The sequence below is a fragment of the Oncorhynchus gorbuscha genome, linkage group LG05 (assembly GCF_021184085.1).
Source record: "Oncorhynchus gorbuscha isolate QuinsamMale2020 ecotype Even-year linkage group LG05, OgorEven_v1.0, whole genome shotgun sequence".
NCBI classification, from domain to species: domain Eukaryota; kingdom Metazoa; phylum Chordata; class Actinopteri; order Salmoniformes; family Salmonidae; genus Oncorhynchus; species Oncorhynchus gorbuscha.
In genome coordinates this window covers 13,626,447-13,644,115 of record NC_060177.1, presented here as the reverse complement: position 1 = coordinate 13,644,115, position 17,669 = coordinate 13,626,447, and the positions used below count along the sequence as shown (strand labels likewise).

At 48.1% G+C, this 17,669-nt stretch overlaps 1 protein-coding gene and 1 long non-coding RNA gene across 2 annotated transcripts in view; one reads left to right on the top strand and one right to left on the bottom strand.

The window, feature by feature from the left end:
- The window catches only part of LOC124035548 (sodium-dependent noradrenaline transporter-like), a 67,548-nt gene extending 65,760 nt beyond the window's left edge, over positions 1 to 1,788 (bottom strand). The window contains exons 1-2 of the mRNA XM_046349018.1: positions 1,584 to 1,788; positions 608 to 1,026 (exon numbers count right to left, since the gene is read on the bottom strand). Of these exons, the coding sequence (XP_046204974.1) occupies positions 608 to 905 (298 nt within the window). The 5' untranslated portion in view covers positions 906 to 1,026; positions 1,584 to 1,788. The remainder of the gene's footprint in view (positions 1 to 607; positions 1,027 to 1,583) is intronic.
- Positions 334 to 13,543, top strand: LOC124035549. The gene is made up of 3 exons (XR_006838761.1): positions 334 to 629; positions 850 to 1,110; positions 13,299 to 13,543. It is a non-coding gene; the product is annotated as an uncharacterized LOC124035549 (long non-coding RNA).
- Positions 13,544 to 17,669: the final 4,126 nt, after the last annotated feature.

Here is a 17,669-nt window from a genome sequence, read left to right as displayed (position 1 = left end):
GTGTGGCCCCCCAGACCCCGGTGAAGACCGAATGCAGCCCGCAGGAAGAATGGGTTAGACACCGCACACATTTAAATTAAGTTATTAATTATTAACATATTTGCCTAGCAATCTGTTCAACTGTGAGTATTTAAATATTTCCTAACATGTGCCATCAGCAATAAAGCACTTATGAGCCAGCAACTGGTGTGAATGGGTTATGAGTCAACCCTTTACAGTAAGATACAGTAGCGCCCAGATACAGTGAATGTATTTGCAGTTGAGTCAACCACACTGACCTGAATGAATTTATGCAGTGAGGTATTTCCGTTTCCCTCTTACCAGCAAAGCCTCTTGGCTCAAGAAAGCCTGCGCAAAGCTATTTGGGGATTTCAAAAACTCACTGACTAGTGACTGGTATGTATGGTAGCATACAAACTAACAGATTGGCACATTTTATCATAAACTCATGAAGAATGTTATTTCACAACCGTAAAACAAACTTGATATTAGTTCCAAAGCAGTCTCGCGTTGCCATACCCAGCCTGGACCTCGAAGAGGATAATTCCAAAGGAACCTGGGAAAGTCTTAACAGAAGTCTTTACAGAAGTTATAACAGTTCACTCACCACCTCCATTCTTGTAGCAGAGGTAAGGGAATCTCCAGACATTGGCCAAGTCCACTGCGAAGCCTATGACGGATAGGAGAAAGTCTATTTTCTTTCCCCATGTTTCCCTCTCCTCCAGCTCCTCAGCGGTGCAGGGGGTGCCGTGCGTGCTGGGGGTGGGCATGATGGTCGAACTGGTATACTGGACCCCATTTTGGTCCTTCACCAATATCAGTTCCACCTCCTTCTTCTCCACATTGCAGGGTTTCAGCGGGGCCACTGATGACAGCTTGTGGTCTGGCAGGACCTGGATGTTCATATTTTCTCCGGTGTCGGTGTGCAGCTCGCTGACGGCCTTGTGCTCTCACCTCACGGAGGAAGTATCCGTGGCGGAGGTGATGCTCGCGCTGCGATGGACCGTGATGACGATGGGAGTCCCGCTAGCGTGGAAAGGCAAACTCTGCATAAGTGACTATTTTCTCAAAGAACTACAGTGGACTCCACCGCATTCATCGGCTAGAGAGGTAAAAACAAATACACTCAGAAGTTTGCAGAGGTGGAATAGTTGTGAAAAGTTGTATAGCTACACTAGCGCACAGAGAGGAAATAGCCAAAATATGGGCAAAAAGGATTTCCATGTTTCCGAAACCTCAGTCATATTTTACAAATACATTGTCGTATATTATATTAAATCATATAAACTACTAGTCATGCTATTGGATTTTTTTTTCAAAATGTTCAAATAAACGTAAATAACAGGCGAAAGTTGTAGAATAGGTTGAGGCTATTGCTCCTGGGTATTTCTCATAATCCCCGTGCGCATTTGTTGAATGCAGCTAAGCAACATTGGTTAATTCATCAAAGTGATACAAACTGGCAGCAATACACAATAAAATATAAGTTAAACGTGCAATAGTATAGTCAGTGATGTATAGTATCGTTATTAAAGCACATTAAAACCCGTATAAATAGAAGAGGAGCCACGGTTGGTCCGTACTTGTGAAGCTACGGACACCTCTCCATGACCCGTTGCTGTTGTCGTCCTGCTGCGTCTGAGGATAGACTGCCCATTCTGATGGAACTTTAAGACTCGCCTTCTCATGAGAGATAGACGACATACATTCAGAGCTTTTAAATCAGCTTGCTCGGTCTCTCTCCACGTGATTTTTTATAATTGTTTTTTTCTGCTCCTCCCTTTCTTACTTTATGTTGGATCTTTCATGGCACGCCGTCGCCACTGTTGTGAAGTGCGCGCCAACATGCGCCCGTGGTCTAAAGACCTAAAGAAATATACACTACATGACCAAAAGTATGTGGACACCTGTTCAACAAACATCTCACTCCAAAATCATGGGCATTAATATGGAGTTGTTCCCCCCCTTTGCTGCTATGACAGCCTCCAATCTTCTGGGAATTATTTCCACTAAATGTTGGGACATTGCTGCAGAGACTTGATTCTATTCAGCCACAAGAGCATTAGTAAGGCCAGGCACTGATATTGGCCGATTAGGCCTAGCTCGCAGTCTGCGTTCCAATTCATCCCAAAGGTGTTCGATGAGATTGAGTTTAGGTCTTCTGTGCAGGCCAGTCAAGTTCTTCCACACCAATCTCGACAAACCATTTCTGTATGAACCTCACTTTGTGCACAGGGGCATTGTCATGCTGAAACAGGAAAGGGCCTTCCCCAAACTGTTTCCACAAAGTTGGAAGCACAGAACCATCTAGAAATTAATTGTATGCTGTAGTGTTAAGACTTCCCTTTAATGTAACTAAGGGGCCGACTACAAACCATGAAAAACATCCCCAGAATATTATTCCTTCCCCACCAAACTTTACAGTTGGCACTACGCTTTGGGGTAGGTAGCGTTCTCCTGGCATCTGCCAAACCCAGATTCATCCGTCGGACTGCCAGATGGTGAAGTGTGATGCATCACTCCAGAGAATGCGTTTCCACTGCTCCAGAATTCAATGGCAGTGAGTTTTACACCACTCCAGGTGACGCTTGGCATTGCGCACGGTGATCTTAGGCTTGTGTGTGGCTGCTCGGCCATGGAAACCTATTTCATGAAGCTCCTGACGAACAGTTCTTGTGCTAACGTTGCTTCCAGAGGCAGTTTGGAACTCGGTAGTGAGTGCCCCAACCAAGGACAAACGCTGTTTATGTGCTACGCGCTTCAACACTCTGCAGTCCTCTTCTGTGAGCTTGTGTGGCCTACCACTTCACGGATGAGCCGTTGTTGCTCCTAGACATTTCGACTTCACAATAACAGCACTTACAGTTGACTAGGGCAGCCCTAGCAGGGCAGACATTTGACGAACTGAGTTGTTGGAAAGGTGGCATCCTATGATGGTGCCACGTTGAAAGTCACTGAGCTCTTCATTAAGGCCATTCTACTGCCAATGTTGGTCTATGGAAATTGCAAGACTGTGTGCTTGATTTTATACACCTGTCAGCAATGGGTGTGGCTAAAATAGCCGAATCCACTAATTTGAAGTGGTGTCAAACATACTTTTGTATATACAGTGCATTTGGAAAGTATTCAGACCCATTGACTTATTCCACCTTTTATTATATTATAGCCTTATTCTAAAATTGATTGAATCGTTTTCTTTCCTCGTCAAACTACACGCAATACCACATAATGAAATATTACATTTGCATACGTATTCAGACCCTTTACCCTTTTTGTTGAAACACCGTTGGCAGCAATTACAGCCTTGAGTCTGCTTGGGTATGACGCTACAAGCTTGACACACCTGTATTTGGGGAGCTTCTCCCATTCTTCTCTGCAGATCCTCTCATGCTCTGTCAGGTTGGATGGGGAGAGTCGCTGCACAGCTATTTTCAGGACTCTCCCAAGATTTTTGATCGGGTTCAAGTCCGGGCTCTGGGTGGTCCACTCAAGGACATTCAGAGGCTTGTCCCGAGGCCACTCCTGCGGTGTCCAGGCTGTGTGCTTAGGGTCATTGTCCTGTTGGAAGGTGAACCATCGCCCCAGTCTGAGGTCCTAGAGCGCTGTGGAGAAGGTTTTCATCAAGGATCTCTCAGTACTTTGTTCCGTTCATCTTTCCCTTGATCCTGACTAGTCTCTCAGTCTCTGCCGCTGAAAAACATCAACACATCATGATGCTGCCACCCCCACGCTTCACCATTGGGATGGTGCCAGGTTTCCTCCAAACGTAACGCTTGACATTCAGGCCAAAGTGTTCAATCTTGGTTTCATCAGACCAGAGAATCTTGTTTCTCATGGTCTGAGAGTAATTTAGGTGTCTTTTGGCAAACTCCAAGCGGGCTGTCATGTGCCTTTTACTGAGGAGTGGCTTCCGTCTGGCCGCTCTACCATAAAGGCCCGATTGGTGGAATGCTGGAGAGATGGTTGTTCTTCTGGAAGGTTCTCCCATCTCCACAGAGAAACTCTGTAGCTCTGTCAGAGTGACCATCGGGTTCTTGGTCATATCCCTGACCAAGGCCCTTCTCCTCTGATTGCTCAGTTTGGCCAGGTGGTCAGCTCTAGGAAGAGTCTTGGTGGTTCCAAACTTCTTACACTGATGGAGGCCACTGTGTTCTTGGGGACCTTCAATTGTTTGCAGAATTGTTTTGGTACCCTTCCCCAGATCTGTGTCTCGACACAATCCTGTCTCGACACAATCCTGTCTCGGAGCTCTACGGACAATACCTTTGACCTCATGGCTTGGTTTTTGCTCTAACATGCACTGTCAACTGTGGACCTTATATAGACAAGTGTGTACCTTTCCAAATCATGTCCAAACAATTTAATTTACCACAGGTGGATTCCAATCTGTCACTGCCTGGTCGAAGTATTTTGTGTTTATCTTTATGTATTGGGTCAGGCCAGGGTGTGACATGGGGTTTTTGTATTGTGGTGTGTTTTGTCTTGGGGTTTTGGTATATAGTGGGATTGTAGCTAGTGGGGTGATCTAGCAGAGTCTATGGCTGTCTGGAGTGGTTCTCAAACAGAGTCAGGTGTTTATCGTTGTCTCTGATTGGGAACCATATTTAGGCAGCCATATTCTTTGGTTGTTTTGTGGGTGATTGTCCTTAGTGTCTTTGTTCCTGTCGCTGTATTAGTTGACAAGTATAGGCTGTTTCGGTTTTCGTTACGTTTATTGTTTTGTAGTGTTTGTGTTATTTCATGTTTACGTTTGTTTGATTAAATATGGATCGCAATCTACACGCTGCGTTTTGGTCCGACTCTCCTTCACCACACCTAGAAAACCGTTACACAATCAAGTTGTAGAAACAGCTCAAGGATGATCAATGGAAACAGAATGCACCTGAGCTCAATTTCGAGTATCATAGCAAAGGGTCTGAATACTTATGTAATTAAAGTATTTCAGTAATTATTTTTATTGTATTATATTTATTTATACGTTTTCAAAAAATCTGTTTTCGCTGTTTCATTATGGTGTATTGTGTGTAAATTGATGAAGGGAAAACATAATTGTATACATTTTAGAATAAGGCTGTAATGTAACAAAATGTGGAAAAATGGAAGGGGTGTGAATACTTTCCGAATACACATGTGTACATACACATTGAGTTGAATCCGTGGTAAATGCAGCATAGGATACAGAGAATGCAAAAGGCCTTCTCACCGAAGTAGATTTGGATTACTTATTATAGGCAATTTTCAATAGGATTTTTAGAAGTGTTGGCAGACTTAATTTAATGCATTTTGTAGCATATTGAAGCCATTTCATTTTTTGAAAGTATGAACAGTTAAAAATGACAGTTCGATTTTTGTTCTATTTATATATTTTCTAAAATGTTTTTTTCTTTTACCGAAAGCAAGAAAATAAAAACTTATTTCAGAAATGTTTTAATTTGGACTTTATTTATCTGTTCCTTCTCTCAACTAAATATATTGAATTACAGTTTTCTAAGAAGCGGTAAAAGCACTGTGTTCCATACGTAATTAAATAACATACCAGCTTTTGCCATGGGCAATGATTTCTATTAGATATGGTTGATCAGTTCATCCCATTAAAGTCAATGAATGTCCCCTTAAAGCTCTCCAGTGCTTTCCAGGCTTCTCTTATAAAACCTTAAAAGGGCTGTTTGGGGGCGTTTTGTTTGTAAAGATGAAATAATTGAAGTGATAGAGAAGGAAAGAGCGAGGTGAGGCCTATATGGATGGGTTATATGTTATTAGTGGTGTTTTCCTCTGGCATCTTGGATTTATTTCCTCCCATTTAACAGAGTTGTGAAGGTAGGCTACATTTGAATAGGTGAACCCAGGGCAAACAGATGGCAAACAATACCTACAAAATCTGTCTAAAGTTTAGGTTTTGATTCATTTAAAGGCCTATTCATGTTAAAGAATAAATGGCAATAGAAAAACATGCACTAACCAAGGACTGAATCTTAACATACATAATGTTAATTTCCATACACATCTTCCATTGATATCAATGTATTAAGATAGCCGGGAATACAAACTTGTGAAACATATCCGTTTGGTTTCCAGGCTAGTATTATGCAACAGTTGAAGTGACGTCTCAGGATAGATTTTCGGCCTTTGGTGACATATTACATCCTTACACTTCGATGGATAGGCTGTCCAGCGTTGTGCCTGGCTGTCGTCCTAGACGATGACCTGTGACTGGAGATGGATAGGCTGTCCAGCGTTGTGCCTGGCTGTTGTCCTAGACGATGACCTGTGACTGGAGATGGATAGGCTGTCCAGCGTTGTGCCTGGCTGTCGTCCTAGACGATGACCTGTGACTGGAGATGGATCGGCTGTCCAGCGTTGTGCCTGGCTGTCGTCCTAGACGATGACCTGTGACTGGAGATGGATAGGCTGTCCAGCGTTGTGCCTGGCTGTCGTCCTAGACGATGACCTGTGACTGGAGATGGATAGGCTGTCCAGCGTTGTGCCTGGCTGTCGTCCTAGACGATGACCTGTGACTGGAGATGGATAGGCTGTCCAGCGTTGTGCCTGGCTGTCGTCCTGATGACCTGTGACTGGAGATGGATAGGCTGTCCAGCGTTGTGCCTGGCTGTCGTCCTATGACCTGTGACTGGAGATGGATCGGCTGTCCAGCGTTGTGCCTGGCTGTCGTCCTAGACGATGACCTGTGACTGGAGATGGATAGGCTGTCCAGCGTTGTGCCTGGCTGTCGTCCTAGACGATGACCTGTGACTGGAGATGGATAGGCTGTCCAGCGTTGTGCCTGGCTGTCGTCCTAGACGATGACCTGTGACTGGAGATGGATAGGCTGTCCAGCGTTGTGCCTGGCTGTCGTCCTAGACGATGACCTGTGACTGGAGATGGATAGGCTGTCCAGCGTTGTGCCTGGCTGTCGTCCTAGACGATGACCTGTGACTGGAGATGGATAGGCTGTCCATGACCTGTGACTGACCTGTGACTGGAGATGGATAGGCTGTCCAGCGCTGTGCCTGGCTGTCGTCCTAGACGATGACCTGTGACTGGAGATGGATAGGCTGTCCAGCGCTGTGCCTGGCTGTCGTCCTAGACGATGACCTGTGACTGGAGATGGATAGGCTGTCCAGCGTTGTGCCTGGCTGTCGTCCTAGACGATGACCTGTGACTGGAGATGGATAGGCTGTCCAGCGTTGTGCCTGGCTGTCGTCCTAGACGATGACCTGTGACTGGAGATGGATAGGCTGTCCAGCGTTGGCTGCCTGGCTGTGACGGAGATGGATAGGCTGTCCAGACGATGACCTGTGACTGGAGATGGATAGGCTGTCCAGCGTTGTGCCTGGCTGTCGTCCTAGACGATGACCTGTGACTGGAGATGGATAGGCTGTCCAGCGTTGTGCCTGGCTGTCGTCCTAGACGATGACCTGTGACTGGAGATGGATAGGCTGTCCAGCGTTGTGCCTGGCTGTCGTCCTAGACGATGACCTGTGACTGGAGATGGATAGGCTGTCCAGCGTTGTGCCTGGCTGTCGTCCTAGACGATGACCTGTGACTGGAGATGGATAGGCTGTCCAGCGCTGTGCCTGGCTGTCGTCCTAGACGATGACCTGTGACTGGAGATGGATAGGCTGTCCAGCGCTGTGCCTGGCTGTCGTCCTAGACGATGACCTGTGACTGGAGATGGATAGGCTGTCCAGCGCTGTGCCTGGCTGTCGTCCTAGACGATGACCTGTGACTGGAGATGGATAGGCTGTCCAGCGCCTGGCTGTCCAGCGATGACCTGTGACTGGAGATGGATAGGCTGGCTGTGCCTGGCTGTCGTCTAGACGATGACCTGTGACTGGAGATGGATAGGCTGTCCAGCGTTGTGCCTGGCTGTCGTCCTAAACGATGACCTGTGACTGGAGATGGATAGGCTGTCCAGCGTTGTGCCTGGCTGTCGTCCTAGACGATGACCTGTGACTGGAGATGGATAGGCTGTCCAGCGTTGTGCCTGGCTGTCGTCCTAAACGATGACCTGTGACTGGAGATGGATAGGCTGTCCAGCGTTGTGCCTGGCTGTCGTCCTAGACGATGACCTGTGACTGGAGATGGATAGGCTGTCCAGCGTTGTGCCTGGCTGTCGTCCTAGACGATGACCTGTGACTGGAGATGGATAGGCTGTCCAGCGTTGTGCCTGGCTGTCGTCCTAGACGATGACCTGTGACTGGAGATGGATAGGCTGTCCAGCGTTGTGCCTGGCTGTCGTCCTAGACGATGACCTGTGACTGGAGATGGATAGGCTGTCCAGCGTTGTGCCTGGCTGTCGTCCTAAACGATGACCTGTGACTGGAGATGGATAGGCTGTCCAGCGTTGTGCCTGGCTGTCGTCCTAGACGATGACCTGTGACTGGAGATGGATAGGCTGTCCAGCGTTGTGCCTGGCTGTCGTCCTAGACGATGACCTGTGACTGGAGATGGATAGGCTGTCCAGCGTTGTGCCTGGCTGTCGTCCTAGACGATGACCTGTGACTGGAGATGGATAGGCTGTCCAGCGTTGTGCCTGGCTGTCGTCCTAGACGATGACCTGTGACTGGAGATGGATAGGCTGTCCAGCGTTGTGCCTGGCTGTCGTCCTAGACGATGACCTGTGACTGGAGATGGATAGGCTGTCCAGCGTTGTGCCTGGCTGTCGTCCTAGACGATGACCTGTGACTGGAGATGGATAGGCTGTCCAGCGTTGTGCCTGGCTGTCGTCCTAGACGATGACCTGTGACTGGAGATGGATAGGCTGTCCAGCGTTGTGCCTGGCTGTCGTCCTAGACGATGACCTGTGACTGGAGATGGATAGGCTGTCCAGCGTTGTGCCTGGCTGTCGTCCTAGACGATGACCTGTGACTGGAGATGGATAGGCTGTCCAGCGTTGTGCCTGGCTGTCGTCCTAGACGATGACCTGTGACTGGAGATGGATAGGCTGTCCAGCGTTGTGACCTGGCTGTCCAGCGTCCTGGCTGTCGTCCTAGACGATGACCTGTGACTGGAGATGGATAGGCTGTCCAGCGTTGTGCCTGGCTGTCGTCCTAGACGATGACCTGTGACTGGAGATGGATAGGCTGTCCAGCGTTGTGCCTGGCTGTCGTCCTAGACGATGACCTGTGACTGGAGATGGATAGGCTGTCCAGCGTTGTGCCTGGCTGTCGTCCTAGACGATGACCTGTGACTGGAGATGGATAGGCTGTCCAGCGCTGTGCCTGGCTGTCGTCCTAGACGATGACCTGTGACTGGAGATGGATAGGCTGTCCAGCGCTGTGCCTGGCTGTCGTCCTAGACGATGACCTGTGACTGGAGATGGATAGGCTGTCCAGCGCTGTGCCTGTGCTGTCGCGCTGTGCCTGGCTGTCGTCCTAGACGATGACCTGTGACTGGAGATGGATAGGCTGTCCAGCGTTGTGCCTGGCTGTCGTCCTAGACGATGACCTGTGACTGGAGATGGATAGGCTGTCCAGCGTTGTGCCTGGCTGTCGTCCTAGACGATGACCTGTGACTGGAGATGGATAGGCTGTCCAGCGTTGTGCCTGGCTGTCGTCCTAGACGATGACCTGTGACTGGAGATGGATAGGCTGTCCAGCGTTGTGCCTGGCTGTCTCCTAGACGATGACCTGTGACTGGAGATGGATAGGCTGTCCAGCGTTGTGCCTGGCTGTCGTCCTAGATGATGACCTGTGACTGGAGATGGATAGGCTGTCCAGCGTTGTGCCTGGCTGTCGTCCTAGACGATGACCTGTGACTGGAGATGGATAGGCTGTCCAGCGTTGTGCCTGGCTGTCGTCCTAGACGATGACCTGTGACTGGAGATGGATAGGCTGTCCAGCGCTGTGCCTGGCTGTCGTCCTAGACGATGACCTGTGACTGGAGATGGATAGGCTGTCCAGCGCTGTGCCTGGCTGTCGTCCTAGACGATGACCTGTGACTGGAGATGGATAGGCTGTCCAGCTGTGCCTGGCTGTCGTCCTAGACGATGACCTGTGACTGGAGATGGATAGGCTGTCCAGCGTTGTGCCTGGCTGTCGTCCTAGACGATGACCTGTGACTGGAGATGGATAGGCTGTCCAGCGTTGTGACCTGTGACTGGAGATGGATAGGCTGTCCAGCGTTGTGCCTGGCTGTCGTCCTAACGATGACCTGTGACTGGAGATGGATAGGCTGTCCAGCGTTGTGCCTGGCTGTCGTCCTAAACGATGACCTGTGACTGGAGATGGATAGGCTGTCCAGCGTTGTGCCTGGCTGTCGTCCTAAACGATGACCTGTGACTGGAGATGGATAGGCTGTCCAGCGTTGTGCCTGGCTGTCGTCCTAGACGATGACCTGTGACTGGAGATGGATAGGCTGTCCAGCGTTGTGCCTGGCTGTCGTCCTAGACGATGACCTGTGACTGGAGATGGATAGGCTGTCCAGCGTTGTGCCTGGCTGTCGTCCTAAACGATGATCTGTGACTGGAGATGGATAGGCTGTCCAGCGTTGTGCCTGGCTGTCGTCCTAGACGATGACCTGTGACTGGAGATGGATAGGCTGTCCAGCGTTGTGCCTGGCTGTCGTCCTAAACGATGACCTGTGACTGGAGATGGATAGGCTGTCCAGTGTTGTGCCTGGCTGTCGTCCTAGACGATGACCTGTGACTGGAGATGGATAGGCTGTCCAGCGTTGTGCCTGGCTGTCGTCCTAGACGATGACCTGTGACTGGAGATGGATAGGCTGTCCAGCGTTGTGCCTGGCTGTCGTCCTAGACGATGACCTGTGACTGGAGATGGATAGGCTGTCCAGCGTTGTGCCTGGCTGTCGTCCTAGACGATGACCTGTGACTGGAGATGGATAGGCTGTCCAGCGTTGTGCCTGGCTGTCGTCCTAGACGATGACCTGTGACGAGATGGATTGCCATGATGGCTTAGATCAGATCTACGGTGCTCTGGTTGTCTCGACAGGGGCATATTTGTCCTCCAAAACCACAGCAGTTCTGATAACCTCTGACACCAACCCACATGACATGGAGCACCATCCTTCTGTCATAAGGAAGCGTCCCTTCCTTTTAGATGCAGATCCTAGTGACCTCGGTCTACCAACACCCAGGCCGGCATTTACTGCTGCCTTACCCTTATTTCTGAATCCCATTCTAACTGATCACGGCAAAGCAATCACTTCCCTCCCTTCTGGCCTCTATCAATCATCCCTACAAGGCCCCTGCAGCCAGTCTGTCTTCCTCCATGCCTGTCTGCCTGCCTCCATGCCTGTTTTTCTGCATTTATGTCTGCCTGCCTACCTACCTACCTACCTACCTACCTACCTACCTACCTACCTACCTACCTATGTGTGTCTGTCTGTATGTGTTCCTGCCTGCCTTTCTGTCTCTGTGTACCAGCATCCGTCCATTCATCTGCCTACCCGCCTGCCTCCTTCCCTTCCTCTCCCTCTCTTCCTTCCCTCCGTCTTCCCTCTGCCCCGGGGCCTCTTCTCTCCATGAGCCAGCTCGATCCTGATCTCAGATCAGATGAGGTTGATATGAAGTGAAATGTCTCTCACAACAGTCCAGAAAGGCTGCAGCCTCCTCTAGGACCACAGCCAGTCAGGGACCCCTATGCTCTCTGTCCACACTGCTCTCCATCTTCCAGGCCTGCCCTGCCATCGGAGAACCACCCCATCTCTTAACCCTGGAAAGAGCAGAGTTAGGTCCACCTCTGCCTGGCCATTCAGGCTCAGTCCAAGTGACTCACAAGAGAGTGGAGAAATGTTGTTTGAGTTAGGATGAGTAGGTCACTTTACTTTAGACTGTTTTCAATATGTTTTTGAGATTAAATGAAATGAGCAGTTTCTTAAGTACCATGTTCTTATGTTTCATATTGTACTGAATGCATTGCCAAAGTTATATGGCATTCAAGTTGATTTCCATGCACTTGTAATATGAACTTAGGCTTCAGCACTTAAAATATGAACTTAGGCTTCAGCACTTTATGTTTCTTTATAGATTTAGCCCACATTAAAAAATACTAAAGTTTACTATGGAATACTACAGTACTTTATATAAAATTCTGTAGTAAACTGTAGTATAATGTAGAATACACACTGTAATATCCCTCGATCATCTGAACAATTTAGTATAGAATTTTGCAGTATACTGTATTATCTCCAAAAAACATTGTAATAAATACTACAGAAATATCCGCAAAAACACATTTTTATTTACTAGAGTAAATACTACAGTATTTCATTTACCCTGCCCATTCCTCTCACCATATCCCAATTTGTGAGAAACCTACAAGCCAAGTACAGTTTTTATTTTTATTTATTTTTTTATCTTTATTTAACCAGGCAAGTCAGTTAAGAACATTCTTATTTTCAATGACAGCCTGGGAACAGTGGGTTAACTGCCTGTTCAGGGGCAGAATGACATATTTGTACCTTGTCAGCTCGGGGGTTTGAACTCGTAACCTTCTGGTTACTAGTCCAACACTCTAACCACTAGGCTACCCTATCGCCCAAGTTGAAGTTGGAAGTTTACATACACTTATGTTGGAGTCATTAAAACATTTTTTTCAGTTTTGGCAAGTCGGTTAGGACATTTACTTTGTGCATGACACAAGTCATGTTTACAGGCAGATTATTTAACTTATAATTCACTGTATCACAATTCCAGTGGGTCAGAAGTTTACATACACTAAGTTGACTGTGCCTTTAAACAGCTTGGAAAATTCCAGAAAATTATTTCATGGCTTTAGAAGCTTCTGATAGGCTAATTGACATAATTTGAGTCAATTGGAGATGTACCTGTGGATGTATTTCAAGGCCTACCTTAAAACTCAGTGCCAAGACCTCAGGAAAATATTGTAGACCTCCACAAGTCTGGTTCATCCTTGGGAGCAATTTCCAAACGCCTGAAGGTACCACGTTCATCTGTACGAACAATAGCATGCAAGTATAAACACCATGGGACTACGCATTTTCAATCCTATAGAAAATTTGTGAGCAGAACTGAAAAAGCCTGTGCGAGCAAGGTTAAACAATGTAAAGGCAATGCCACCAAATACTATAATTGAGTGTATGTAAACCTCTGACCCACTGGGAATGTGATGAAAGAAATAAAAGCTGAAATAAATCATTCTCTACTATTAATCTGACATTTCACATTCTTAAAATAAAGTGATGATCCTAACTGACCTAAGACAGGGCATTTTGACTATGATTAAATGTCAGGAATTGTGAAAAACTGAGATTAAATGTATTTGGCTAAGGTGTATGTAAACTTCCGACTTCAACTGTATATTCCATATTCCATACAGGTTATAGAAAAGACCAGAAGCTCTGAACTCCCCGTTCAGAACCCTGTCCTGCCTACCTACAGGTTATAGAAAAGACCAGAAGCTCTGAACTCTCCATTCAGAACCCTGTCCTGCCTACCTACAGGTTATAGAAAAGACCAGAAGCTCTGAACTCTCCGTTCAGAACCCTGTCCTGCCTACCTACAGGTTATAGAAAAGACCAGAAGCTCTGAACTCTCCATTCAGAACCCTGTCCTGCCTACCTACTACAGGTTATAGAAAATTTGCTCTTTTGGTATCCAGTAGGTTTCCTCAAGGAGAAAGCACACTTCTATGTCCCCAAAAGCACTACAGTAAATACTACAGTATTACTAAATAAATACTACAAAAGCACTACAGTAATTACTATAATATATATCTCAAAAACACCACAGCGAATTCTTCAGTAAAGTCTGCAAAAAACACTATAGTGTTTTTTATAGTATTCCTAACATAGTATATAGTACACTATAGTATTTTTTCATGTGGGAGTGGGTGGGAAAGTAATAGTGGGTGGTTGGGTTGGGTTTGAACATCTTGTGTATAGAATTATAATTTCTCAAATGTTCTCATGCATAGATTTGATCATTGTGTGAAATTTTCGCCAATATTGTAATTTATTAACAGAACATGACGTGGAAAAGTGCATTTTCTTTTGATTTTGAATTAGATTTACAAATAAAATGTGTTATAATGTACTCTTTTACACTACCGGGCAAGAGTTTTAGAACAGCTACTCATTCAAGGGTTTTTCTTCATTTTACTACTTTCTACATTGTAGAATAATAGTGAAGACATCAAAACGATGAAATAACACATATGGAATAATGTAGTAACCAAAAAAGTGTTAAACAACTCAAAATATATTTTAGATTTTAGATTCTTCAAAGTAACCATTCTTTGCCTTGATGACAGCTTTGCACACTCTTGGCATTCTCTCAACCAGCTTCACAAGGTAGTCACCTGGAAAGCATTTCAATTAACAGGTGTGCCTTCTTAAAAGTTCATTTGTGGAATTTATTTCCTTCTTAATGCCAACCTTCTTTAAGCCAGTCAGTTGTGTTGTGACAAGGTAGGGGTGTATACAGTACGTGGGTGGCAGGCAGCCTAGTGGTTAGAGTGTTGGACTTGTATTTCTTTTAAGACCAACTCCATATTATGGCAAGAAATGACAGTCCATCATTACATTTACATTTACATTTAAGTCATTTAGCAGACGCTCTTATCCAGAGCGACTTACAAATTGGTGCCTTCACCTTATGACATCCAGTGGAACAGTCACTTTACAATAGTGCATCTAAAACTTAAGGGGGTGAGAGGGATTACTTATCCTATCCTAGGTATTCCTTAAAGAGGTGGGGTTTCAGGTGTCTCCGGAAGGTGGTGATTGACTCCGCTATCCTGGCGTCGTGAGGGAGTTTGTTCCACCATTGGGGGGCCAGGGCAGCGAACAGTTTTGACTGGGCTGAGCGGGAGCTGTACTTCCTCAGTGGTAGGGAGGCGAGCAGGCCAGAGGTGGATGAACGCAGTGCCCTTGTTTGGGTGTAGGGCCTGATCAGAGCCTGGAGGTACTGAGGTGCCGTTCCCCTCACAGCTCCGTAGGCAAGCACCATGGTTTTGTAGCGGATGCGAGCTTCAACTGGAAGCCAGTGGAGAGAACGGAGGAGCGGGGTGACGTGAGAGAACTTGGGAAGGTTGAACACCAGACGGGCTGCGGCGTTCTGGATGAGTTGAAGGGGTTTAATGGCACAGGCAGGGAGCCCAGCCAACAGCGAGTTGCAGTAATCCAGACGGGAGATGACAAGTGCCTGGATTAGGACCTGCGCCGCTTCCTGTGTGAGGCAGGATCGTACTCTGCGGATGTTGTAGAGCATGAACCTACAGGAACGGGCCACCGCCTTGATGTTGGTTGAGAACGACAGGGTGTTGTCCAGGATCACGCCAAGGTTCTTGGCGCTCTGGGAGGAGGACACAATGGAGTTGTCAACCGTGATGGCGAGATCATGGAACGAGCAGTCCTTCCCCGGGAGGAAGAGCAGCTCCGTCTTGCCGAGGTTCAGCTTGAGGTGGTGATCTGTCATCCACACTGATATGTCTGCCAGACATGCAGAGATGCGATTCGCCACCTGGTCATCAGAAGGGGGAAAGGAGAAGATTAATTGTGTGTCGTCTGCATAGCAATGATAAGAGAGACCATGTGAGGTTATGACAGAGCCAAGTGACTTGGTGTATAGCGAGAATAGGAGAGGGCCAAGAACAGAGCCCTGGGGGACACCAGTGGTGAGAGCGCGTGGTGAGGAGACAGATTCTCGCCACGCCACCTGGTAGGAGCGACCTGTCAGGTAGGACGCAATCCAAGCGTGGGCCGCGCCGGAGATGCCCAACTCGGAGAGGGTGGAGAGGAGGATCTGATGGTTCACAGTATCGAAGGCAGCCGATAGATCTAGAAGGATGAGAGCAGAGGAGAGAGAGTTAGCTTTAGCAGTGCGGAGCGCCTCCGTGATACAGAGGAGAGCAGTCTCAGTTGAATGACTAGTCTTGAAACCTGACTGATTTGGATCAAGAAGGTCATTCAGAGAGAGATAGCGGGAGAGCTGGCCAAGGACGGCACGTTCAAGAGTTTTGGAGAGAAAAGAAAGAAGGGATACTGGTCTGTAATTGTTGACATCGGAGGGATCGAGTGTAGGTTTTTTCAGAAGGGGTGCAACTCTCGCTCTCTTGAAGATGGAAGGGACGTAGCCAGCGGTCAGGGATGAGTTGATGAGCGAGGTGAGGTAAGGGAGAAGGTCTCCGGAAATGGTCTGGAGAAGAGAGGAGGGGATAGGGTCAAGCGGGCAGGTTGTTGGGCGGCCGGCCGTCACAAGACGCAAGATTTCATCTGGAGAGAGAGGGGAGAAAGAGGTCAGAGCACAGGGTAGGGCAGTGTGAGCAGAACCAGCGGTGTCGTTTGACTTAGCAAACGAGGATCGGATGTCGTCGACCTTCTTTTCAAAATGGTTGACGAAGTCATCTGCAGAGAGGGAGGAGGGGGGGGAAGGGGAGGAGGATTCAGGAGGGAGGAGAAGGTGGCAAAGAGCTTCCTAGGGTTAGAGGCAGATGCTTGGAATTTAGCGTGGTAGAAAGTGGCTTTAGCAGCAGAGACAGAGGAGGAAAATGTAGAGAGGAGGGAGTGAAAGGATGCCAGGTCCGCAGGGAGGCGAGTTTTCCTCCATTTCCGCTCGGCTGCCCGGAGCCCTGTTCTGTGAGCTCGCAATGAGTCATCGAGCCACGGAGCGGGAGGGGAGGACCGAGCCGGCCTGGAGGATAGGGGACATAGAGAGTCAAGGGATGCAGAGAGGGAGGAGAGGAGGGTTGAGGAGGCAGAATCAGGAGATAGGTGGGAGAAGGTTTGAGCGGAGGGAAGAGATGATAGGATGGAAGAGGAGAGAGTAGCGGGGGAGAGAGAGCGAAGGTTGGGACGGCGCGATACCATCCGAGTAGGGGCAGTGTGGGAGGTGTTGGATGAGAGCGAGAGGGAAAAGGATACAAGGTAGTGGTCGGAGACTTGGAGGGGAGTTGCAATGAGGTTAGTGGAAGAACAGCATCTAGTAAAGATGAGGTCGAGCGTATTGCCTGCCTTGTGAGTAGGGGGAAGGTGAGAGGGTGAGGTCAAAAGAGGAGAGGAGTGGAAAGAAGGAGGCAGAGAGGAAAGAGTCAAAGGTAGACGTGGGGAGGTTAAAGTCGCCCAGAACTGTGAGAGGTGAGCCGTCCTCAGGAAAGGAGCTTATCAAGGCATCAAGCTCATTGATGAACTCTCCGAGGGAACCTGGAGGGCGATAAATGATAAGGATGTTAAGCTTGAAAGGGCTAGTAACTGTGACAGCATGGAATTCAAAGGAGGCGATAGACAGATGGGTAAGGGGAGAAAGAGAGAATGACCACTTGGGAGAGATGAGGATCCCGGTGCCACCACCCCGCTGACCAGACGCTCTCGGGGTGTGCGAGAACACGTGGGCGGACGAAGAGAGAGCAGTAGGAGTAGCAGTGTTGTCTGTGGTGATCCATGTTTCCGTCAGTGCCAAGAAGTCGAGGGACTGGAGGGAGGCATAGGCTGAGATGAACTCTGCCTTGTTGACCGCAGATTGGCAGTTCCAGAGGCTACCGGAGACCTGGAACTCCACGTGGGTCGTGCGCGCTGGGACCACCAGAGTAGGGTGGCCGCGGCCACGCGGTGTGGAGCATTTGTATGGTCTGTGCAGAGAGGAGAGAACAGGGATAAACAGACACATAGTTGACAGGCTACAGAAGAGGCTACGCTAATGCAAAGGAGATTGGAATGACAAGTGGACTACACGTCTCGAATGTTCAGAAAGT